General features: G+C 44.6%; 1 protein-coding gene across 1 annotated transcript in view; it reads right to left on the reverse strand.

Moving 5' to 3' along the window:
• Positions 1-238: 238 nt before the first annotated feature.
• Positions 239-25,741, reverse strand: part of STK32A (serine/threonine kinase 32A) — a 31,765-nt gene continuing 6,262 nt past the window's right edge. Inside the window, exons 2-11 of the mRNA XM_009331374.1 lie at positions 24,116-24,171; positions 22,745-22,896; positions 19,686-19,859; positions 16,112-16,149; positions 10,244-10,333; positions 6,523-6,620; positions 4,471-4,587; positions 1,850-1,975; positions 662-790; positions 239-307 (exon numbers count right to left, since the gene is read on the reverse strand). Coding sequence (XP_009329649.1) covers positions 239-307; positions 662-790; positions 1,850-1,975; positions 4,471-4,587; positions 6,523-6,620; positions 10,244-10,333; positions 16,112-16,149; positions 19,686-19,859; positions 22,745-22,896; positions 24,116-24,171 — 1,049 coding nt within the window. The remainder of the gene's footprint in view (positions 308-661; positions 791-1,849; positions 1,976-4,470; positions 4,588-6,522; positions 6,621-10,243; positions 10,334-16,111; positions 16,150-19,685; positions 19,860-22,744; positions 22,897-24,115; positions 24,172-25,741) is intronic.

Genomic DNA, 25,741 nt, shown 5'->3' on the forward strand with positions numbered 1-25,741 from the left:
AGCAACTAATGCAGTTTGTGGCTGTGGGCCCAGCCCTCCACCTCAAGAAGAGCAATGCCATGTCAGTCCCCGGCAGATGACAGATCACCAGCATTCACCAGTACCTGCTCTCCTCAGCTGCCTCGTTAGTAAGCTCCTAAACCCCCATCTGCAGCATTTGCCAAGATGGCCCAAAACCCAAATCTGTCAAAGGCTTTGACAAGGGCCAGAGTCTCTGATGCTGCTTCTGTATCAGTGCTTACTTTTCTCTGTTGAAAACAATGAAGTCCCTCTGAAGCATCTCTAGGTGCTTTTGAAGATGGCAGGCCTTTCACATTTGAATAGAAAAATAAAGAGATGGGGAATAAATTCACAGTTGACACGGAAAGACATTACAAAGACAATTTCAAGGAGATATAGAGATATCTTTAGGTATAGAGCATCTTTAGCACCACAGTGGGGAGAATGGCATTAAGACTCTCCTCTCATACAAAACCAGTTTGTATACATGCTGCCTTCCACCAAAGGGAAGATGCGAAGAGTCTTGGGAATAAAGTTGGTCATAAGAAAAAAAAAAAATGGTCTGTTTAAACAGTTTGCTGTGGTCTTGTTAGATGGCAATCAGCTTTCTTGGAAAATGAGAGAATTGCTTGACCTCATGCTTGTACCTGCTTGCTCTCACCTGGGAGGAATTGTTTTTGCTGGTGTCTTTCTCCTTCTTAGCCAAGCGTTTTTTTTTCTTGTGAAGAGGTTTGGATTCTAGGATCATTTCTTCCAGTTCAAAGGTTGGGTCACAGTTCAGTCTGCCTTTCTGGAGGGGAGAGAGAGGTGGCCTTAAGTGATCAGAGCCTGTCTTGAAAAGTCTTTCATAAATCGGACTGCATCTGGGAGCTGAATTTTGTAAAAAATAAACTAATTACAACTGCACACATAGTCAGAATACCTGCTGTGGTTCTTACATATTTTGTCAGTTCCCTCAGCCAGGGGACATATTGTCAAGGTGGCAACTGCTCTTTTTGTGCTCACTGCTTCTACTCTGCCCCTTGGCTGCTTCGAAGTGACGGTGAGGACAAGGACTGCGTGTCTCGGCTGGGCTGTGCCTCTGCTGGAAAGAGCACAGCAGCCTGCAAAACTAGTTTTAAAGCAATATATGTACACTCACCACAGAGAAAACCACCAACAGAGGGGGAAAATACATAAAATTAGCAAATATTCATAGTTTAGCCCAACTTTTGTTTGGCTGAAAAACAGTCAGAGTAACACTGCACACAACAAATTTGGATTATTTTCCATAAGGGTTATGTTACTTCTGTGCTGCTTTAATCCAATTAAAAAAGGATCAGAAACACTAATCTACTGTATTTGTTATTTTACTATGAACAATAGGTTTGTTAGGGAGAGTCATTACAGGAAGTAACAATTGTCATAAAAGGGTGGGTGATCTCCAGGCTGCTCATGAGCCCATGTCTGTTCATTGTTTTTTTGCATTTGAAGAGCTAGTCCTAAGCAGGGCTGCTAAGAAAGGTGCTTCAGTGCAGGACGGCTCACAAGCAGTGTCAGCGTGTGTTTCACCTAGCATGCCATGGACAGCCCGGAGCGTGCAAGACCAGTTCTGCATCCAGAAATTCTGGGAATATTATAAACAGAGCAGATCAATTTGGGGGCACCCACACTTTGTAGTCATCCCCATTACACCCATAGGAAAGTGAAAATTTTGCCCTTGCCTCTCTTTTCCCCTGTACCTTATGACATCTGATACTCTTGTGGAAATTTGTAAAAAATCCCCATGATCTGGTGCCAGGCATGAGGGCAGGCTGCAGCGTCTAACGCTTGGTTACATTGAGAACCTTTTAAATTAAAATTGCCTTACTGTGGGAATGAATTCTGGCATTATCCTTTTGTGGAGAACAGCATCCCAGTTCACATCTGACAGATACGGAAAGTCCTGGATATCTTTCAGCTGAGAAAAACGCTTCTCGGGGTTCGGCTCAAGCAACTGCAGCAAGAGTTAAATGGAGGAGGTGAGAAAGCGAGACCCCAAGATGCGAAATCAGAGATCAGGTACATACAGATGTGTCTGTAGCAGAGTTACACCAGGTAACAGCTGGGGCAGGGAAACCACCATCAGACTTTTGAGTGTGCATCTGTCAGTAGCTGCTTTTTGAGAAGGAGCTGCTTTTGCCCGTGGCAAGTGGGACTGTCAAAGGGAGCCAGGGAACTGCCCAGGGCTGCGGTGATGGCGCACAGTTACAGAGGCCCTGGGGACGGAGCTCCAGGACAGCTTTGCCTGTCATTGCAAAGTGTGAGGCTGAGGCAGGTTTTCAGCGTGGGCTGGACCGCAGGGTCAGCCGTGCCTCACCCTGTGACAAGGAGCAGCCGCTGGGGACACCGTGGCCTCTGTCTCCGTCACTGGGGCTCAGGGAGGCACCCCGGGGACACCCTGCTGAGCGCAGCGCTGTGCTGCAGCACCCGGGGCCAGTTGCCCCGCTCCCGCCCCGTGCCATCCGCTGTCCCCACAGGTTGGATGCTCCACTGAACGGGGCTTGGGAAACACAGCGCCGGTGACACTCTGCATGAACACCGGCACTTCGAGCGGGTGCCTCTTTTCTGTTGCTCTGGCTCAGATTCCCTTCACCAGCATATGCCAGGGGCTCACAATCTTTAACTCTATTTATTTTCATTTTTATGAACAACTTTTACCCCTGTAAAAGTTAGGCGCAGGCGATGAGGCGGCAGTGATGTTAAAACAATTTGTCCAAGGTTAAAAATAACCATTTGTTTCAGAATGGGAAGTTAAACTCATGCCTTTGTGTTCCCAATTTAATACCATATCAGTAAAACATCCCCTGTTTTCTCACTCTAGTAATGGAATATTCGTAAGTATAATTCCAGTGTGAAATAATGGATTCACACTGCTTATTTTCAGCAATTTTTAACATTGCTGTAGGAATTACTTCTGTGGAAGGAAATGACTGAGTTTGTCTCTGAAGTTCAAGGATTCATTGCATCAACTCCTGATAGTATGCGCTCCGAAAACCTAGCAGGAAAACCATATGATCCAAACCCTCCGTAAAGGGATAAGGTGACCCCCTTAGCCTCCAGTCTCATGCTGGCGTGCAGCTGGTGTGGGCAGCGAGGGCTGTGCGGAGTGTGCGGTACACAGAGACATCCCTCACAATTCATTTCCTCCTGTGGAGCTCTATGCTCCAGTCCTAATGTGAGCGATGCGGCTCTGCCATGAATGATAATTTGCCTTGAATGTTAATAAATACAAAAATTCACAGGAGATGTTTGAACCAGGACAGAACCACAGTTGGCCTCATATATAATACATCTGGCTGTTAAACCAGATGCAAAGGGGCACTTGGAAATTTAAATAACTGTGACATTGCATTATTTATTCACAAGGGAGCCTATATGGCTTGCGGCATGTTGTGGTCCAGGGAAAAACTTCCAACATAACAACACAGAGGACATCTGCAGTAAATATCCCTATATTACTGTTAGGCTTAATGAAATATTAGCTCCATTTAATTTTAAGCAAATGGAGATATTCCTCAATTTTCTTCTTGGAAAATACGCCACGATTCTGCCTCTGCAAAGAACTGATGTCTCATTTTCATTAAAAAGTTTGAGAGTATTTCATTAGAGACGACAAAATACTTCTACATACTATTTGGAACAAAAAATAGATGAAAGCTAAGTTAAGTACTACTTTATTGCCTACACGTACTTGAAAATTAGAAAACTACTTACATGCTTTCCAAAATTTGCAGCTAGTGCTGTTATGCAGAGTTCAGTATTTCAGCTTTGCTGCCACTGTATGCAAACAGTGTCTGACACTGTCAAGCAATAGTTTTGTTTATTGAAGGTATGCCTTCACTTCAAACATGATTTCAGCTTCAAAACGATTCCAGTAATGATTTTGAAGCAATTTTGATAACAGCTTTATTAAAAAATAATTATAGTTGTGCATAGACCACATGGCATCAAAGGATTTCAATAGCACTTATCAGCACTTCTTGCAAATCGTTTCATTATTGGGAAAAATGTTTTTTAAAAATAAAAAAAATTATGCAATTTTTAGCCAAATTTATTGACACATATATTAATATCTACTTCTAAGTTACGTCATTCCAGAGAGATAAAGTTATAGGGGAAATTCTGGAAGCAAAGACTGCATGTGTCCTTAGAAGAGACGCATTAGCAGCAGCCGCACTTGCCAGCACAAACTTCATCCCCATCAGTCCAGGACGCAGTACTGCTAGCTGTTCATTACATTAGTGCGGCTACAACATTAAAAGCTGGATATTTATGATATGGTACCATCTGAAGGTCACTGACACTGGGTCTGGACACAATTTGCAATGAATCCCCACAATTTACTGCAAAGGCCACAAAGCACGATGGAGGGACCCGGCTGCTTTCAGCAGGCGCCCAGATACAATACATCCCAGCCCCTAAGCCATCCACTTCCACGGCTGCCCTCACCTTTTTGATTAGCGACACCATGTCTGTGGACCAAGCAGCAGGGTACATCACTGTAGCCGTCTTGAACACGTGAGCGATTTCATTTGTGGAAGTGTTGGAGCGAATATGATATGGCCTCTGAAAAATGCCACAGGGAAAGCATTTTAATTTATCTATTTTTTCAGACTGCTTGGGAAATCTTTTTAGAGCAAAGAAGCTCCAAACAAAGTCTCTTTGTACAGTCCCCAAGCCTCCCGTTGAAAGTCTCTCCCTGTGTGATTGTAGCTCAGTTGAAATAAAGAAAATAATAATGTCAGCAAGAACAATGATAATAACTACATATTTAAACAGCATGACAGATAGGAGGCAAAAGTTAGAGTCATTAGCCAGCTTGCGTTTGCTAGGCCTTTTCAATATTTGTATCTTAAAAGGCTATCAAAAAGGATTTTATATATACAGTGCTACGGTTAGAGCATTCCCAATATTCCCCGTAAAATGTGCCGCTGTTTTCAGTTCTTCACTCATGTTGGTGACGACACAAGTAAAAAGGAGCAGGATTTCTCCCACCTATCAAATCAGCTGAAAAAAATAATGTCCCAGGAAGGGTTACAAGTCCTGGGTGTGACACCAGGATGACCCGTCCCTTCTGCCCTGTGACCAGTGTCAGGGCAAACTGGTGGCCGAGCCGTCTCTGAGGAGTACTTGCCTGCACACCGGCGGCAGGAGCAGAGCCAGGCCACCCCGGCGCCAGCTGAGCACCTGGGGAACTCAATCTAAAAAGATGGGCAATGTACAGCCCGTGTTACCATGCAGGTAAAGTCACCTCCACGTTTAACTCCCAACTACAACAATACTACTGTCTTACTTTGAAAGAGAATTTACGATGGTAGCGTGTTTCCATTTTGAAAGATTTTTGATTCCGAGATTTTTACAGTATTTCGGGGGAGTGAGGATGTTAAAAGTACATTAAAAAAATAGTATCTATAAACTGTGAGATCAAATCACGTGCATTGTGCTTAACAAGTACCGATACTAGACGGACCTCAAGGTCTTCCTTCACTTCCCCCATGTGGTAACCACCACTGGTGCCACCATCTTAATCACGGCTGTGCCATCAGGTTTGAACACGTAGCAGCATTTCTACTCCCATCTTTGGAAATAGTGCCATCAAGTCAAAAGTCAATGTAATGACCAGTCCTGCAATTCATTTAACATTACAAATGGAAAACTCAAATATTATATTAATATGTTTACAGGGGGTACATGGCTTCAGTTACCCAACAGGTCAGACAACCATGTCCCCTTAATGTGTACTAACTTGATCACTCACAATTTGAAATACTCAAATTCATTTGAAAATCTGTTCTTTAAAAAATATTAATCAAAACTTGTTTTTTAGGCATTCTGCAAAGATTGATGATAGAGTTTCTTAAAAACATGTTTTGCATACTCGTACTGAAAGAACTTTCCTAGCCTCACAAGATTTTAAACAACCTTTTGCTTAGAAGAATGTAATTTAAATAATTTTGTCCCACTTTTTTTACACAACACTTCCAAAACACTAATCTAATCATCTGTCTACAAGGCCCCCGACCTTACCTGAGTTAGCAGCAGAACACTGACATGACAGGCAGGGACTGTGCTTTATTAATAATTTACACATTGCGGTTTGCTTTTGCTTAAACTGCTCAGTCTTACTACAACAGCAACAAGATTTTTTTTCAAATTTTCTTTTTTTCCTTGCAGGATGGGATCTCAAAGTAAATTATATTGCAGCCCAAACTTCAGGAGCTGTCACTCATTTGTGTTCCCAGCTTACGCCAACCCAGAGGCCCTCGGGCACAGCGGGGAACTGTCATGACACGTTCTGTATTGCGACAGTTTCTCTGAGCTCTTAGCTGTGATCACAAGAACCCTCGTGAAGATGTGGTTTCTGCTTCCTATGCTGTAATAACCCTTAAAGCCTTGAATTTGGCTCGGCCCTTTCATCCCTATTAAAAAGGATTATCCTTTTCAACAGAGTGTTTAAGGAAAGAGGCGGACAGACGGGGACAGGAGCCTCATGTACAGTACCCGGGTCCTGAGCAGCTCGTAGGCAGTGATTCCCAATGACCACCAGTCCACAGCGAAGGAATAGCCGGTGGGTTTTGTGGAGTTAAACATTTCAGGTGCTGTGAAATACAGAAAAAGGAAAGGTTGCCTTGCTGCAATCTTGAGTGGAAATCAGCAACACAGAATGCTTGATCCATGCCACAGAGAGCATCCCTGCTATTCTGCCTAGGACACAAATTAGCATATTACCCATTACCATGCCTTTGATAACTTCTGCTTTTTTCTTCAAAACAATGGCATATGGCTGGTAGAATGGTCCTTTACTGAAACACCGCTGAGGGGGACACGAATCAGAATGCACAGGTTTCCTTGCAGCAATTAATTTTTTGGTCTTTGTCAGGTTCCTCAACGGCTGTCTTAGCCTTGCAATGCAGAAGAATCCCACACCAAGGGCCCTCAGCGTGGAGGGAAGCGCAAACACCCGTGTGTGCGAAGCACCCTGATCTCCCACCCTGGCAAGCGCTGTGCAGCCCGCTGTTGCTGCTCCCTGCAGCTGCACAGCAGGACCTGCCAACCTCGTGTCCTGCTCGGCACCGAGCGCCGTCTCAGAGACCTGACCCACTTCCCAGCACGCCAGCTTAGCCCAGATACTTGCCTGCCCTGGGAACAGACACACCTTGAAACCTTGACCCTGCTGACTATCTACATGTCCAATTAGTATGGTATGAAACATTTTCTACTGTGTTAAAACCCAACAAGCGTTTCAGCTCCTCTGTGCCTTAGTCTCCCCACCACTGAAATGGGACTGCCAATAATTTTAACTGCAGTGGACTGTTACAAAACTTAATTGATTAATGTGTGTAAACAATGGGATGGCCTTGAGAAACAGGTGTGCTATCACCTTTGTAACGGGAATGTTTAATGTTCGATAAACACAATGCACTTCATTTGGATTATAGAATGCTTTATACAATCACTCAGAGATTCACCAGACCCAACTAATTTCCTACATTGTACAAAGCACTAAAACTCCAACTGTCCTGGCGCAGAGCCCTTCCTGCGCTGCTGTGCTCCCGCTCCTGGGGCACCCCAGAGCCCCACGGTCCCCTCCACGTGGATCTCTCGGTGCTTCTCTGCCCACAAAGCCCAAAAAAGAATAAACTCCTTTTGCTGACACAGGACTTGCCCGTTATGCCACAGTAAACATGCTTCGGAATAAGGACTAACCCTAATTCACTGAATCTAGGCATAAAATTGGCCTGAGTATCTCCTCACCCCCCTCAGAAAGCCTGTCTGCCCTCAACTAGTGCTCAGTAGATCTTCACGTTGGAAAGCTGTTCCCATCCCACTTATATCTCTTTGTTCATTTTTAAAAAGTACTTCAATCTGGCAGAGGCTAAATACAGCCTCACACAGTGAATGAAAGCAGCTTTTTAGAAACATTAATATGCAGTGTAAACGTAGACATAGTGCCAACTGCACCCTTGGCAAGGAAAAGCAAATTTTAACTGAACGAAGCCTGAGAGCCACAGCTTTTTAGGAGGAGGTTACCAGGCTAATAGGAAGTGGGTGGAGGCACAGACTGAAATGCTCTTTCTTAGCAAATAAATTTCCCTTTTGAGATTAAGGAAAAAAAAATACTGTAGGATTTTTGTGTGAGCTGGGAGGCAAGAATTGCTCAAAAAAAACAAAACAGGGAGCAATGCTTTCTTTCTGTGCATGTTTTCTTTTTTAAAAGGATTGCACTGGTGGTGCAAAGGTGAAAGGTCAATTTGGTCATCTTGATAAAAAGGAGATTCCCAGGTGATTGCCCTAAGGGATTTGGCTCTGCAGCAGCTGTAGGGAGGCTGTGTTACTTGGGTCTGAGAGACAGTGTTACTGTATATGAAAGGGTGTATTTTCTGTGGGAGGGGCTGTGTTAGCTGTTTAGAAATGCTTTTGAGTGTTTTTGCTTCACTTAGGAAAGTTGAATTTATGGTTATAAAGATTTTTCTGTGTAATGTTTGCACAGGAGGTCTTCTAGTATTAGCTCAGGATATTTCTCTGCGGTTCACTACCTGCATGCTCTGGCCCCGATTCCTCCCAGGTATGTCAATGTTATTTTGCTTTATGTTTATTAACTGTGCTTGTGCGATAAGTATCAAGTGGGTCTCTTGCTGTCTGAAAAGTCAGCTGCTTCACTGATTTGACCAGTAAGTGAACATAAGTAAGTTTCCTGTACTCCCCTTATAAAGGGGAAAAGAAAAAGCAGCACATTTTCTTTTGAGTAGTAGGGAAACGAGGTCTGCGTAGGGAGCAATCACTGTGTGTCTTCCTCCCGTGTGTGTTGATTTTTGCTCATGAAAACTGTTTCTCCAGCTGACCCAAGGCTGCTGTGGAGTGATCCACCTGCTCCAGAGCCACTTTGCCCCAGGAGAACATCCCTCCATGCACTCCTACAGCTGCCTGACAAGTTTTCTTGCCTGGGACTAGTCCCAAGCCATTGTCTGGAGATAAAAAAGCTTCCTCTAAACTGTATTTTTTGTGAACTGAAGAAAGATGGGGAAGGGGGATGGTATGTAACCATAGCAACCAGCCCAGCTACTCAGCTCCCTGGGCACCTGGAGGCTGGTACTCCACTTCCACAGCACCAACACTGTGCTCTGTACACAGCGGGCAGGTCAGCATGCAAATGTGCTGAGCACTGGGGAACTGACTCAACAGCCCTCCAGAGCCTTGCTGTGGCTTTCCCTTCCGTACACCTCCATTTCCAGGGCTGCATGTGGCTGGCTCGCACTTGTTGGCAGAAATAACCACATCTACTGCTACCAGCAACATAGGAGGGGTTTTCAGAAAGACTGAAAAATAGGCTCAGCATTTAACTTCTAATTGTGGCAGCCACTTCTGCACCAGCTGTGCCTCCCTTTCCTATGGGCAATGCACATCTGTCACCGCTGTGCTCTGCAGACCCCAGTTACAGTTGCCCTCGCGTCCTGCTGTTTGAAGACAGGGTGCTGTCCTCGGCGACAGAGATCAGAGCTAAGCCTCACTTGCCTCTTTCTGATGCAGATCTGGCATCAGCGCGGCAATGCTCTCGACTGTGTCAGCCTGACACCAGAATATGGGCTCTTCCCTACCATGCCCAGCAGATGCTGCAGCCCAGGAAAACAGCAAGTTTTAAGTCCTCTCACTTGGCCTAAACACAGACTAATGCTAGTTTTTAAAGCAGCCAGTTTATATAAAAATTCAAATCATGAGCTACTGACGCAGCAGTGTAAGAAAGACTTGTGCTAATGTACTGAGGGACCAAATACAAGCCTTTGTGCTTCATTTTCCTTCTCAAGGGTAGCAAGATCATTTCACCATTGCTACATGGCTTGACTGCTACTTGGGAAATGCTCTGAGATCTCAGGAGTGCAACTATCTTATTTTATAATCAAAAACATGCTGTATGGTATGGCATAACGGCACTAAAATCTGTGTCTGTGGTATGCTTGCTTTGGTCTGTTGTGTGAAATCAGTAGACGGACGTACATTTTCCAGCTGCATCAGGGTGTTACTGGGGAGGGACTCCCGCCACACTCCCCTGCAGCACCTCTCAAGGTTGTTCCTCATTTCAAACAAATGCATGTGTTTTGTTACATACCAGGAAGAAAAGAGTTCAAACTCTCATCAAAAAGACTTCATCTGTATTCCACCACAGCTGTCAAACCAAGCCCATAAAATGGCAATTAAAGAATACATAATTGTCATCGGTTCTTACCCATATACGGCTTTGTGCCAGCAATGGTGGTGACTTGTATTTCTTTAGTCAGCATCGTGGCAATATTGAAATCGGTGATATGCACGTGTCCTGAAAGACAGAGTTTAATGTGTAACTTGATTTGCTTTAATTTCACACAAGAAACAGCTTTGAATCAGAAACTTAAACACTCTATGGAAAGAGTTACCAGGAAAAAAATATTCTGGTGGGAGAACTGATAGAAAATATTTCAGCTTGCAGGCTGCTTACAGATGTATTTTGTTACATCAAATATCCCCTTATTTACCCTTTGGGGAGCAAAAAAATGGAGTTCTCCAAGAAGTCACTTAATGATGATTGTTTTGTCTTTCTAAATTTTGGGGGAAAGAGGACTGAATTTTTCTCACAGAAAAAAATCCACTATGTTTTTGGAAAAAAAAAAAAAATCCTTGATATTTTTGGCTTTCTAGCTACTTGCCCTGTGGTGTTCCCAGGTACTAAGCACACTCTCCATTTTCCTCTTTAGAGGATGTCTCTAGAATGGAACAAAATACCTCTGGCAGCAAGCAAAAGAGCCTTGCGCAAGAATCAAATGTCATGAAAACCCCCTTGTGGGGTAGGAATGGTTTCTGCTATCACTGCTGCAGTATGCACAACTGCTGCCTGCAAACTGAAAAGGAAATAAGAGGTGGACGTGATGTGCAGGGATGAGAAAGGAAATGCTTCCACCTAGCTCTTGTCTGCTCTTTTACTTGCACTTTCTTTTTTTGCAAGCACTTAATTTATTATTCCTTATTCACTAAACTCATATCAGTGAGCAGACCAATCATGTACAGCAGTAGAGGTGATCATCACTGAAGTGAATTTCTTTGAAACTTGTAGGTTAGTTCAGCCTAATTCTTCTGACTAAATGCAGGTAGTCTTTCCTTCCTCCTGACTTCATGCATCTTCTCCTAAGGCACTGAACTGGCTCATCCCTGACAAGAATTGGGCTCATTATCAAAAGCATCAGAATGTTTTGTACGTTGTGTTTTGCAGACTCATCACCCTCCTCTGCAATAACAGAGGATGGCTGAATTGCTGTTGTTTCCTCTAACCACAGAGATCAAATCAAAGTGGCTTTCTACTGATGGAGATGCTATGACAATACTTCCCTCAGTCATTAGCTTCAGCAGCTAGAAATTCACTGCTGCTTTAGTTCATGAGTTAAAGTAGAATAAGATCACCTTTATATGTCTAAAAGTTGATGTTTTGGTAATGAACTCCCGTTGTCTTTTGTTTGGATGCTATGAAACATTTAAGTAAATCCTTACAATTTTGCTTATGTATCTGTTATATGAGAACAGTGATACAAGTTTGCCTGCTGCAAATATCAGATCTAGCTGGGAAAATTTGGGGCATAAAAGTAGAATTTGTGATTTCACCTAGAACACTATCACATCCATGTTCCTGCCTGTGTCTCTTCAATGATACGTGCAGCGTGTAAAGCATAGGAGCCTCTTGCCCGCGCCCTGTATTAGCTGTGGCCAGTGTGCAAAATGCACCCTGGAGCAGGCAGATCCAAACCGCGTGTCCTGCAGCTTGGGAGGATGGCTGGATGTACCTGTACAGCTCCTCTAGGGACAGGCTAGGGGTGGATCAGGTGTCCATCAGAACTGGTGGATGCAGGCCTGCCATGCTTTATGCAAAGCCGGGTGTGTTCAGTGTTTGGGCAGTGAGTTTCCAGGGACAAGGACTACCTCTTTGTTAGGCACTGTCTCCTGCCTCGCACCACGCCCTGGTCTGTACACCTCCTGACACTACTGCTAGGCACACAGAGCGGGCAGACATGACCCTTATCCAGAAGGCCCTGGGGTCACGCCACAACCACTTGACTTCCACCTCCATGTCAGCATCTGGTGAGGATGAATAAATCCTTCAGCCCCTCCCCATGAAGTTATCATCCAGCTTGTCAGCAATTTCAAATTCCACCATCAGACTGCCTCAGGCACGGAAAGGGCAGGTTCAGCTCAGCAGGACAGCGACCTGCTGACAGCCCCATTCAGGTGGGACTGGTCTCTGCACCTGTGGGCTCTCTGGGCTGTGAGTCCCACTGAGACACAGATTTCCTTATCAAATCTGTGGTGCTTGTCAGGCTTCAGTTTGAAGGAAGAAAGGAAAACTTGAGACCCCTCTGGTGAGCCATGGGCACTGCTGGGAGAGTGTAAGCGAGGTGTCAGAGCTTGCCCCTCACACGGTACCCAACCCATCTGTCAAGAGCACGTGTCTCTCCTTGCTGCTTACACTGCTTTACAACATCAGCCCGGCCCTCTCTTCTTCTGTCTGCCCACTAAAGAACAGGCATCAAATCGCTGGGGAGTACTTGAGAGAATGACATACAACTGTCTTGTCAGGATACGTCCTCTACGTCCCTGCATTGTTTTTTCTTTCATCTCTAGCTCTCATTCCACTTTGTGGGGAGCCGTTTTCATAAATATGAATTATGAAGACTTATTAAGAATTTGATATTTCAAGCACAAATGTGCCTTCCTCTGGCTGTATCTTTTAAATCATTCACCTCAAATAAATCACAAGCTTTACAAACTAGCCCACTTGGGAAATTACCAAATCAAGCCAATGAGGCTGAGGAAGAAGGCTTTGGAGAGTATCACGGGGCTGAACAGCGACAGCAGAGTTGCAGAATGGGGTGGCCTGGGCGACTAGGGATGGCAGCTACTCGTAACCAAGAGGGAAGCGCTGGGTGTTGCTGCTGAGCTTTAGGGTCAAACTTTAAGGCTCACGTTTACCTGATTGCTCAGCACCTCTAACTGCAGTCAGTTTCGCAACAGCACAGCCAGAGCTGTACTCTGGGCACCGTGTTCTTCCCGAAGCTCATCCTGCCTGCCTGAAATTGGCACTTTCAAATCAAGCCTTTGGTTCTGCATTAAGGCAAAGAATTTTCTTACTGTATTCAGCACCTCTATTACTACATAATTCCTTCACCTTTCTAGAGCATCTTTTGTGTTTAAAAAAAAAAAAAGCTTCTGCAGATTCAACTAAGATAACATTTTAAAGAATATGAAACTAGAGACATTAGGAGCTGTGGAGTATGGAGGCTCTTGGACAGACTGTGCTGTAACTTTCTTATCTGAGATAAGAGAGCAAATGGGCTATGTGTGCAGTGCCTGCATTGGCACAAACTCACCCATTTTAGTGCTGCCCTCGAGAACCTTTTGGCAGTGGTACAAGAAATAATGCTGAGCAAAGCCATTACAGGGCTCTTGCAAAAAAACCTCTCAGTTTTACTAGAGATAAAACTGAGCTTTTCTTCAATTTTATTAGACAAATGACCTGGCCAAAAACTCCTGATGAATTAGTCACAATTCCTGGAAACTGCCATCTGTTATATTCTTTTATTCCCAGGTGAGCTGTGCTGTCATTGAGCCAAATTGATAGACTTATCATTAAAGGAGGAAATAACTTTGTGCTTGAAATGACTGTTGAAGGTGGTCAGCTGCTGAGGATTTTTTCATTGTGGGACCTGATCCAAATCTCTGATGTTGAACAACTGCTTTATTTATTGCACAGGAAGACATTTGCCTGATATTCCACTTTATTTATGGCTTATTTTAATTTCTTATTTCTTAGCTGAAATTGATATGGTAATACAGAACATCACCAACCAGGGTGACAGAGGCAAACGCATGAGGTGTGTGTTAAGTTCATGACAGTCAACAGCCAGACAACACATTTCAGTGTGTGGCATCATGAGAGGCATTTGTACTATCAAAAGCCTGAACCAGCCTCCTACACAGAGATCAGATGATGTGCACATCACTGCAGCCTCATCAGTGATTAACACCACCAAAAAGGGTGCTGTGGTTTGTAACAGACATCAGCACCTTTTGATATGTAAATCTGAAAGGGTGAAGGAGTCACAGCTGGAAAGGGAGATGGGCCAAACAGAGTTAGGGGGCAAGAAGAGTCTAAAAAATGAAGAACTGAAGTCTGATTGCTGAAGGTCTTCAGGTGCTTCATACTCTCAGGGGACTGGTCTCAACCAAGAACATTATAAAAAAAAAAATGTTAGCAAATAGCATATATTTTGTGATCACAGTTGTGAAAGCCTGGTGAAGAGAGAGGAGAGGGAATGAGGAGCTGCAGCTCTGTTCCATGGGGAAAGAGGTACTGAAAAACAAGCACAATCTACTAGGCTAAATATTTATAAACATGCTACAGTAACAGTTGCTCTGGGGACAAGAAAAAATTGAACTGTGTGCACAAAGCTTTCTGTATGCACGAGAGGACACACCTTTGCTGCTATGGATGAAGAAAAGAAATACTACAAGTCATAGTCAGAAGGACACTGAAGTCAAGGGTACATCCACAGAAAATAACTCTGAAACCTCTGCAACAGACAGTTAAAACATTACAGTGAGCAGAGAATAGGCTCAAAAATCAACCCGAATTGCAGTGTTATTATAGAAGTTTGCAGGTTACGTCCTGCTGAGCTGAATACAGCTGCAGAAACAAGCAGAGCTTCTTCCCCTCTGTTTTCTCCCTCTTCAGGGGAGCGCTGACCTACATTTCAGTGGCTCTAGCACTCCCAGCTCCCTCTTGGGTGGCTGTGTCACCCCAGTCCTATGGGGCACAGAGGTAGGGTGGTTCCTGGAAGATGGTCGCAGGTCACTGTGTCTGCTGGCAAGTACTGACCGAGCACAGCCCCGCACCGGTTCTGCACAGCGCTGGCTGGGAGCGTGGCCCCAGAGCCATGGCGACGCTGGGAACACCCCAGCCCCGGCTGGCCAAGCAGGTCCACGTCGCATCGGTGGACGCTGGCGGGAGGGAGGACGAGTTTCTGCATCGGTCTGTGCATGGGGCAACAGCAGGAGAAGTACGAAGTGAGGCAGGAGAGAGGCTACTGCACTTGGAGGCAGAAGCAGCTTTGCTGACAGCTCCTAAATAAATAATTAGCTAGCACTTTGAAATTAGAGGTCATATGCAAAGTGGGTAGAGTCTGGGCTTGGGTGCTGCCAGGCAACCCTAGTCACACACAAGAGCCTCTGAAGTGGTAATGAATTCAGATACGCCCTGTGCCTGTACTGACTTTTTCTCTTCGAGTGCCTTGCTGTAGTTGCTAATGAAGGTTTCTCACAACAAGGCAGTTAGTTACACAGATTTTCAAAAAAATACGAAATGACAAAGTGTTTTTCTAATGAGTTAAAAGCTAATAAATATCAGACAACTCTTCACTGCAAGAGCTTTGCCAGGACAAAAAATGTGTCTAGAGAGTAATGCAAGAATATAGTTAGAGTTTTGCCTGCAAAAAAGACTAAAGAAAAAATTATAGCAACATCTATAATATACCCAGCCCCAAATCCTCTTCAGAGCTCCCTTCAAATGCTCAAGGAAAAAGAAAATACCTGAATGAAGATTATCTGTTCAACCGTAATTCATTCTGTTTGTGAGCAGATGTTACACACAGCCTGCAATTGCACGAGCATTTTCATTCAAATTATTACATCTTAAGCAAGAGCCAAGAAGGTCTTAAAATAAGGTCTGCTAGGCAACTGACCACAAGCAGCACAAAATGTGTTGTCCCTGCCAGTGCCTTCTAGAGGCACCATTAGGTCAGTCAGTCAGAGGAGGTGTTGATTAAACACTAAGGCACCCCGAGAAATACTGCAGCAATACAGGGTGCCCAGCGCCCTGAAGGTACACGACACTGCCGGTCAAAAAGCAAAAGACAGCAACCAAAGCATGAAAGGATGGTCCTGTTCCTAACTGAACTGAGGGAGAGAAAGCAACACAAAATGAGGAAAACAGCAAGCACTGAAACTTTAACTTGGATGTCCTGTTTCTGACTCTGCTTTTATGCATATGCACAACCACAAAGCAACTGGCACTTACCATGCTCATCCAGTAAAATGTTGTCAGGCTTGATGTCTCTAGGAAAAAAGGCAGAGAAGGGGAGACAGCCATTAGCCTAGAACAGTGACATGAAACACGGCTGCAGACACTTTAGAACACCCAGGCTCCGGGCAGGGGACACACTGCCAGAGACATCATGCCCTAGAAAGTGTCTTTGCTGGGGCTCTTGAGCTCTGATGTTCCTGCAGGTTTTGATTTAGGCATAAGAGAGTGACTAATCAAACAACAAAAGAGAAATGGTAGTACAGGGCTACGGCTGTGAAGGCTGCTGTGGTTTGGTCTAGCAGCACCCAGGTAGTCCACCTACAACGTTAGAGCTTCTTTTTATCTTTTTCCTCCTTTTACTTCTTAATCTGTTTCAATACTATATTGAGAGCTGTTCCCCATTTACTCAGTAAAAATTAAATTATTTTAACATCTTTGTTCTAGAAACAGATGGGTTCCCCACAGGTTTTGTTCCTGAATAAAAAACAAAACAAAATAATGTCTATAGCAACGCTGTAGGGAGAAAACGTACACCTGATACGCCAACTGTATCCACCTGAGTGACTCTACAAGACATTACTTGGTTTTAATGAGCTAATTACATCAGTCCCCATTCACCCGCTATCAGTCTGAGCCAGACACGGGGCAATTTAATGCACCATAAGGAGATCATCACATACACAAGGCAGGCACACATGCACTGGACTGTCCTGATGCTTTCCACCAGGCCCAGGGGTTCAAAAGGAAGAAATGAGCAGGTTTAGGATTTTATCTTTAAAAATGCAATCACTAAGATAAAGTTTGAATTCACCTAGTCACCTGGAATCAAGAAAAGACAAATATATCTAATTATCATGTAATAGCTTACGGTTCTCTGGCATCTTCTCACAATTTCTACTTCCAGTGGGTTATAAATACCAGTTACCTTCCTTGTGCCATCTCCCATCACACAGGTAACCTCAGGGACAGGCGTCTTTATCAAGAGAGAATGGGGTGGCTTCAGGTAAGTGGCTGGTTTTCCCCGTAAGCTCAGCAAAACTGTGCCACAGGTTAGAGCCAAACAGTCCAGATGGTCAGAAGCACTGTATTTGATAGCGAAAGCGATGCCACACTTGGTATTTTTGAGAAAACACTAACTTAAGGAAAAAGGTTAAGAAATGTTTCAGCAAAAAGAGTTTGGAAAAAAAATGGATTATTTGAATCCCTTGATACAAAAATATTTTCAAAGTTCTGAAATTAACCGTAAAGACAGGTTTTCGTGTCTCATCCAGTTTTCAACCTTTTTTTAATTTTTTTTTTTTTTTTTAATTTCCACTGGGTCCTTTTCTGATATCACTCAGTCTGGTATGCAGCCTATGGAATTACACCAGCACAGTGAGATCATTCCTAGGATGCAAACAATGAGCAGGGATCATTTTGTTTATTGATTATTTGTATACTTATTTTTTATAAACTGGTTATACCATTTCCTAGCCTGAAAAAATTAACAAATATTTCCCACTCTTCTACATGTAGGTGGGAAATAATTCCAGCCATCAGTCTGTGTTTGCTGCCTCTGCACAGCTTTGTTCAGACAAAATAAGCAATCACTTGCCTGTCTCCTGATGTTCCCAATTACAGATGTTGCAGTGTAATTGACTCAGCTGAGTCACTTTGTCAATCTAACACTGTCCCACCGGGTTACAGTGTTAAACAACTTGCATTACAGTGTTAGTTAAATAGCTTGCAAATTTTACAGTCATACATGTTTTGTTGTACTCGAGTCACCTTAAACTCGTATAGCTGCTTGAAATACACACCGCAGCATAAACTTCAGCTTGTCCCCCCTATATTTACAAATAACCCTCTGGGAAATCCCAGGAGTTTTGCCCCTTGGCTGTCCTCTTCGTACCTGCCCTTTCGCTGCAGCCGTAGCAGGATGCCTGCCCACCCCTCGGCGATCCTGATGGCCACGCGACTGCAGGGATGCGGCTCAGAACAGGGACGCAGCCCCCCAGGCACCCTGCACTCCCCTGCTGTCACATCTTTCATCATTATGAGGAGCAGTCTCCTTCTCATGCAGACTCATTCTTACAGCATTGAATCATGAAGAACCTGCAGCCCCTTAGTCCTATAAACACTACTACTAGTTGTAATACATTACTAATAGAGAAGGATTTCTCCCTTGTGCTTCCCTTAGGCCTGCGCCCCACTCACTTTGCTCAGGCCAAGCCAACAGCGTGAGGATTTACCCCTCGCTGCCCAGGACAGAGACAGCCGAGTCTGCATTTCATGATGTTTAATTCATGCTCATCCATTATTTGGTGCCGGTGAGCAGGTGCCGGGTGGAGGCGGCCAGCACAATGCCCCCATCGCCGCACGCTGGCTTCGTGTCCTGGACCACAGCAGTGCACGTTGGAGCCTGAACAGGGCAGCTGGGATGGCCTGCCTGCCAAGATCAGGTGCATCAGAGTAGAAATCTATGCAGGTATAAAATAAAACAAGCAGCATGAAAGATGAGACTCCTGAGAAAGTGGGAGCTATCCCCAAAGAGGTCTGGCTCCAACCGAAGCAGAGCAAAATGTCTCTGGTGCGCTGGGGTTCTCCACAACTGTGGAGGGCATGCTACGGGCACGCCAAGCATCAGCCTTTCTGCTTTCACATCTCAGAAATGGCAGCCAAACGCTATGGACATCAGTAAGCGTTAATCTTCATCAGCCCTTGAATAGTGTGTTCTAACGCTATACGTGTTAGTGTATACTAACAACCAGGATCATCTCAATTTTAAATTTTGTACCATGCTTTATTTTTACACCTTACAAGAATGCTCTTCTGGAGTGGTATTTATAAATGAGATAATCTTCTCCTGGCCTTTATTAACCCCCTGCTAGTCCCTCTCTGTTCATACCCCCTGTTAGCAGCTACTAAGTCAAACCCTTGGACCCCCGAGGTTTGCATTGCCCAGTACACCAGTAGGAAACAGCTGCACGTCTGTCCGTCCAGAGCCAAACCCTGCCTCTCCAACGAGGGAAAAGCTCTACCTCCTCTGTTATTTTGCAGGTCTTCAAATGTGTGGGAAGAGCTCAAATATTTTTTCACTGGCCATGAAAAATCTTAGTGGCCAAAACGAAACTCTCACCGCTTCTAGAAAGCGATTTAATCTCATACAGAAAAAAGCTGTGTTTGGTCCCGTTCCTTGTCTTTCAGTGCAGTACAGAGAGGGGAGCAAAAGGGAGACACCTTCCAGTGTGACAGCAGGGGAATTCTGAATGCTAATGCCTACCCTCCCTGGACCAGGAGGGATATTAATGAGCTACAGCTAATTAAACCTATTAGAGACAGCTTTTTGCAGGATCAGCAAACAAATCAAATATGCTATATCAGGGCTATCCCAGAGGGAGAAATAACATGCTCCCTGTTGTATATGAAATGCTTTTCTCTGGGAAGCCTAGTGTTTTACATAAAAGCAAACATATGTGGGAGAATATTTTGTTTAGTTCTTAAGCTTCTTTTCATGTCAAAGAGGAACAAGTCTGCCCCTACTGCAGTGTCTACGAGCATCAGTCCACCTATGAGGTCCCCAGCTGACCTGTGGATGATGTGCCTGCTCTGGAGATAGTCGAGGGCCAGCACCAGCTCACAGATGAAGAGTTTCACCGTGCCTTCTTGGAACCGCACGTTTTGTTGGAGATGGTAACGCAGGTCCCCTCCAAGCAGCAGGTCTACAACCATAAACATATCTTCTTCATCCTGGAACGAGTACCTAAAATGGCATAAGCACGGTTCAAGGATGATAATATTAAAAAAAGACAGGTTAAGTGGTATCTCTGGGAATACTCATAACTCCTTGGAACTTTTTCACTTGGTAAATAATAATTTCAGTATCTTTCCATGCTCTGTTCCCCACTGCGACTAATCTCCTACCACCTATATTCTCAAAGTAATAGAGATGACAATAATTCAGCTTCAGATCCATAACCAAGTCAGTGCAGCTTGTATGAACGACTACCAGCAGGCCCACTAGAAGAACAGGAACCCAACGTTTTTGTCGAACTTGTTACTATCAGCCACTTCAAAAACAAAGCCACATCCAAACCCATTACTCTAATGCAGCTTGCTGCTAATTTCCTCCTCCTGACAGCTGTGAAGGGAGATGGACAGGAGACTGGCAGACAGGCACAGCTCTCAGGCATGTTTATCACGGGATACGAGTGGCAGTGACTGATAGCACAGACCAGAAAGGGCCTAGGAGGTGCAGACCATGCATTTTTTTGTTTCGGGGAGGACCTCATACTAATGCTTGTTTACTGCTTCCTTCCTGAATTGCCGGGCAGCGTACAGCAGCTTCGTTTGCTCAGCAGTTAACAGCTGGTGCCAGCGGCTAGGAGCTAATGAAACACTTCCACTTAGGAAGTATGAGGAGGAAGATGGTACCTCTGCCACCCGCTGCACACCATCAGGAGAGGCTGGCCACAGGCAGCAAATAAACCAGCTGCCACTGGAGTGGTGCAGCTCCAGAGATCACCCATGTCACATCTGTGCTAGTGCTCTGAGAACAGTCCGTAAAGCCTACGCTGCCCCAGCCAACACTTATGTATGTAAGATCCTTCCAAGGGATCTTGGAAGATCCCTTCACTTGCTGCGAAGTCCCAGCTGGCTGAGCAATCAGTAACTCAATACAGCAGTGGAAATCCAGCTTGGAGCTCTGGACAAACGCTGTCTGTTCCCCTTGGGGTTCACACTCAGCTCTTCAAGATGGACATTTCGTCTTCTCCATGCACTCAAGGGAACTAACCATAGGAGCAATGTAGAGAGGAGCCCTAAACCAGCACGCACAGCCCTGCCCAGACTCACAGCCAGTAGATTGTGCACTGGAGGCACTCAGAACCAGGCTCTGGTTCTCCTGGCAGCAGCCTGTTAATAGACCCATTTGCACAACACAACAGGGGACGTAGCTGCTATCTGCTGTTTTTCTTTAAGTGACCTCATTTGATGCAATTATTTACCAAGTGTCCCTTTGAGACAGTCTAACAATCAGCTATGAGCTTTTTTCTCATGGATTTTTTTTTCTTACAAATACACCAGCTTCTTGATGTGATGAGCAGCACCACGAACCAGAATATTATACCACACGAAGCTTGTAGTCTGTGTATCGTTCAGAGTGCAGGAAAGCTAAAGGCTATACCCGAGGCCAGGGATGACATGATAAGAACAGAAGTAGGGAAACTCAGATGATTTGCTCTGTACAGGTCTGTACACGTGCATATGCTGTTTAGGTCTCAGCTGGTGTGTGAGTTTTGCCTGGAACTGCTCGTTCAAGTAGGAAAGCAAAGTTTGGAGATATGTCCAAAGCTCTGGGAGGTCTAGATGCATGGTTCTCATTCAAACCCTAGTTAGAACACCACCGAATAGCAACACCGTCAAAATCATGAGAGTTCACCTAACAGCACTCAAGTTAGAGGAGATTTCAAAAAGGAACACAAAGTTATTCAAAGACTTGTGATCTTCAATATGTTTTAGCCTCATTTTTTGTGTTTAGCATTGATAAGTTCTACCTCATTCTAAAAATAAATCCAATATCCAATAAATGTAATTACCCACCACCCCAGAGGAATCCTATAACTACAGGATGTTGGCCACTGGATCATGTGGTGTACGAGACCACACCACTTGAAATGTTACTGGTGTCCTAATAAAATTAATCTGGCAGACTCTAACAGTAATAGTGTCTTATTTAAAATTCCTTTCTACTGCCCCACTACAGGAAAACATGCTGAATCAAACGAAAGGGGAAGAATCAGTGCGTCTTTTTTCACTCAGCTGGTCAATCCCATTGCTAATGGTTGAAAAAGGACAATAACCAGAGCATGTAGGTTGCATTTATCAACTACTCTTAAAGGAAGGAAACTCTTTTATGTATATGTTTCCCCTATAGATATATGGGTTTCCGCAATAAAATTTGAATGGTGGTATTTTTCTGTCAGTAAATTCAGTGATAAATTGCTTTTATCTTTGCTGATTAGCATCAATTCAGTCAAATATCAATAAGGTATTAAGGCAGACCGTTTAAAGTACAAAATAAACCACAAAATCAGAATCAGGAGGTGATGAGAAGAAAGCGCTGCCAAGGGAAACCCTGCGAACAGAGCACTGCTTGGCTATCAATCCTGTGCTGTTACTGTGTGGTCCTGGGAACTGCTCTTTGTTGCAAAAGAGCACTATTAAATAAAACTGGGTTATGGTAACGAGCAATACCTGCCTAGGAGGAAACCACAAGGGAACACACGAATAAACTCTCTTGTGCTTGTCTGGAGGGGGGACAAGGGGGCTAGCTTCTTGTTTAATTAAACAAGATTCCCCTGAAACCAGAGCCCTGGTCAGTGGAACAGACAAGGAGCCCCACCTGCAACAAAGAACCACGGGTCTGGTCCACAGCGCACGCACACGCGTTCTCCAGAGCAATCACAGGCAATCACTGCCACTCCTGCCCGGCTCGGCAGGCGGCATGACGCCCGTCACGCTGCGGATGGCAACACACCAGCTGCTCCCGAAACTGGCTTGCAGCAGAGAAGTGGGCCAGTCTGGTCTCAAAGGTGTCTCTAACTGACAATGCTGACTCAGCCAGCCCGCAAAGGAACAATATCTTACCATAAATTAACTAAGAAGGGGTGCTCCAGGCCCTGCATAATCTGCAGCTCCTTGAAAACATTTCTCACTTCATTACGCTCCACGCACTTTTGTTTATTCATGTATTTCATGGCATACATCTTCTTGGTGTCGTTCTTTTGCACAACGCAGACCTAAGTGAGCAAATCAAGGGATAAATCAGAGATGATTTGTCAACAAATTGAGGCAGGTAAAACACGGTCCACACGAGCGTTCTCCAGTGGCTTTAGCAAAGTCCACACTGCTAAGTCACAGCTTCATGTACTGACGCTGCAACGCTGGACATTGCCAGTAAATCCTTCACCCAGTTTTCAGCCAAAGAAGAAATTTTGCTGGGGGGAAGGTGAGGGGAAGGAATTTATCACCACAAAGATAGGAGATAGGGAATCGCGCATGAGTCAACATTTTATTTAATAGCCCTAACTAATCTTGGTCATGTCCATCCCTCCCGCACCAGTTACTGTCTGGAAGAGTCCTTTCCACCACAGAACTACAGGTTAGTTGGGGAGCAGCACCTGATCTCCCCCTTCTTGATAAGTTTCATTCAGCTGACAAAGAACCTTGGGCTTTGTTGGAGGGGTATTGGGGTTTGAATTTTAACCCTTCTTACAGTTATATTTCATCAAATCTAGAAAGAAACATTGCTTCAGTGAAAGACTCAGAGTTTGTAAAACTGCAAAACAAAACAGAGTGGTTTTTCAGACTTGTTTCCACAACAGTTTATGAGTTTGGGATGAATTTGCAAAGTTTCAGTCAACCTGTTTTGTTTCGCCACCAAATAAATCTCTTTGTCTAAAGATCTTTGTCGCACTCTGCACCTAAGACACACCCCATTTCTGGCATGAGAGTGCCTTTATGTGAAGAGGCAAATGACCTTCTGGAATTCTGCCAACGTATACAAGCGTGGAATTCCATAACGGCATAAAAATAAAACCAATCTATGACTGTAACCTGATGCTTAATAACAAACACCATGTTTCACAGAGAAATATCCCCTCAAAAAAATTGCCAGGCCTTTCATGTTGATTGTAGTTTTTTATTAAAGATAAAAATATGATGTTCAGTGTTGCTTCGCTGGGGAATCTTAGAAAATGCTTATCCAGAAACATAATGAAATTCAGCTCATTTGATTTATTAGTAACTCATTTTAATCTCCTGTAATATAATTTGTGGCTACGGAATGGATGAGGAATGGGGCTGTGATTCCTTCTTGATTACCAGGAGTTGAAGCTCAGGTCAAAGCTCATTGACAATGCAGGGGTTTATTTCTTTACTCTCATGTGAGCCTCTAATTCGCCCATTTCTGTTACATTTCCAGCTGTCCAAATGATGATTAGTTCACAAAATACTTACTTTTCCAAAGCTGCCCTTCCCAATAGCTCGCAAAATTTCAAAATGGTCGAAGGTGACTGCAAGAAAGAGCAAACACTCAAACATTAAATGGCTTAGCAACCGTTTGATTGATATTACATTATTTCTACTTTTTTTTTTTTTCCTTAAGAGCTGAGAAAAACGAGGGATACCCTAGCAACTTTCTGTTGCTTTTGGAGATGTGGGTGCTGTTTAAAACTTGGTGTTTAACAGGCTTTTTTTCTTTCCAGCTCAGCTGCAAAGGCAAGTTCCCTGGGTCAGCCTTTGTCAATGGCAGATCAGGCAAGGGAATCATCCAGTGAATGTTTTCACTCTGCCCTGCCTGTTAAACATTAAAGTCTCATCTTATTTATGCAAAAACCAAATGCAAAGAATTTTAGTCCATCAAACGTTTATACCATGTGAAGACATAAATGGGCAGCTGGATCTTCATATCCTTGTGGTATTCTAGGCAACCGTTCGATAACTGTGCAAGATAAACACAGTAACCCTGGCTGCAAGCTTCGCTGCCACTCAGCATCCAGAATGGCTGTTTCTGCTCAGAAGGGAAACAGAAGAGCGGCAGCTTTGCAGACTGCGCATTGAAACAGGGAGGGGGGAACGTGAACATGCATTTCACTTCCCCTTCTGGCCTCTGGCTGGAGATGGGGCTGGGAGGTGGACATCTGCACGGCAAGGGAGAATGTTTTGTAAGTGCTAATCTGAAGGACCCTACATATCAAGTGTTTCTGATCAGCCAGGATGAAGCTGCCTGTGTTTCATCTTGGGCAATAAATAGATCCAGAGAAACAGCAAATCAGATTACCACACAGCAAACTCAGATTAACTGTACTGGGTTCAAACCTTGCTGCCTATTGCTGGATGAGGTACCAGAGCAATGATTACCGAGTTGAATGCTCTGAATCCTGCTAATGCTTCTCCAAGACGCCGGTGCAGCAGCGCTGTGCCCTGCAGCCATCAGCTAAGGAAAGGTCACGCTCAGGGATCTGCTCCTTAACTGGCCACTGCTGGCTGAATCAAACCACACTGAAACACTCATTCAAGGCATCAGAAAAAGGCCTCTGATAGATTTATAATAACTCATCAGCTTTAATTAGTGTGACCCCTGGAACTGGGAGATACCACCAATGTGATGGGCTTGAAATCGCAGAGTTCATTTGCCTCGTGCCCCTCGTTTCCCCACTGGCAGAAGGGGCTGGACCCTGCGGCCGGAGTCACAACTGCTGGCAGCCAGCGCAGGGCCGCAAGGGAGTGCTGTCACCCCCACCAGGACCATGGGGACCGGCGAGCACCAAGTCCACCTCTGCCTTGCACACCCTGCAGCACCCTCCGTTCCCTGCTGAGGCCGACCACCACCAGCTAGTTTAACGACCATCTCAGAAGGCAACCAGCGGCGCTGCTCTCAGCGCCGGTGTCCAGGTCTCACGGGCAGGTTCAGCTCTCAGAAATACCTGTCCTTAGTAAACCCCAGCCTCCCTGGAGGTCTGCCTTGGGGCTTTTACCGTCATTACCCTACGTTAGCACAAACATCTGGGTGTTCTGCCACGAAACAAGCCTTCACACTGCCTCCAGCACTTTGCTAAACAAGAGGAAAACCTCAAGGCCTCT

This window comes from Pygoscelis adeliae, unplaced genomic scaffold, assembly GCF_000699105.1.
Source record: "Pygoscelis adeliae isolate BGI_AS28 unplaced genomic scaffold, ASM69910v1 Scaffold108, whole genome shotgun sequence".
In the NCBI taxonomy this organism is placed as follows: Eukaryota; Metazoa; Chordata; class Aves; order Sphenisciformes; family Spheniscidae; genus Pygoscelis; species Pygoscelis adeliae.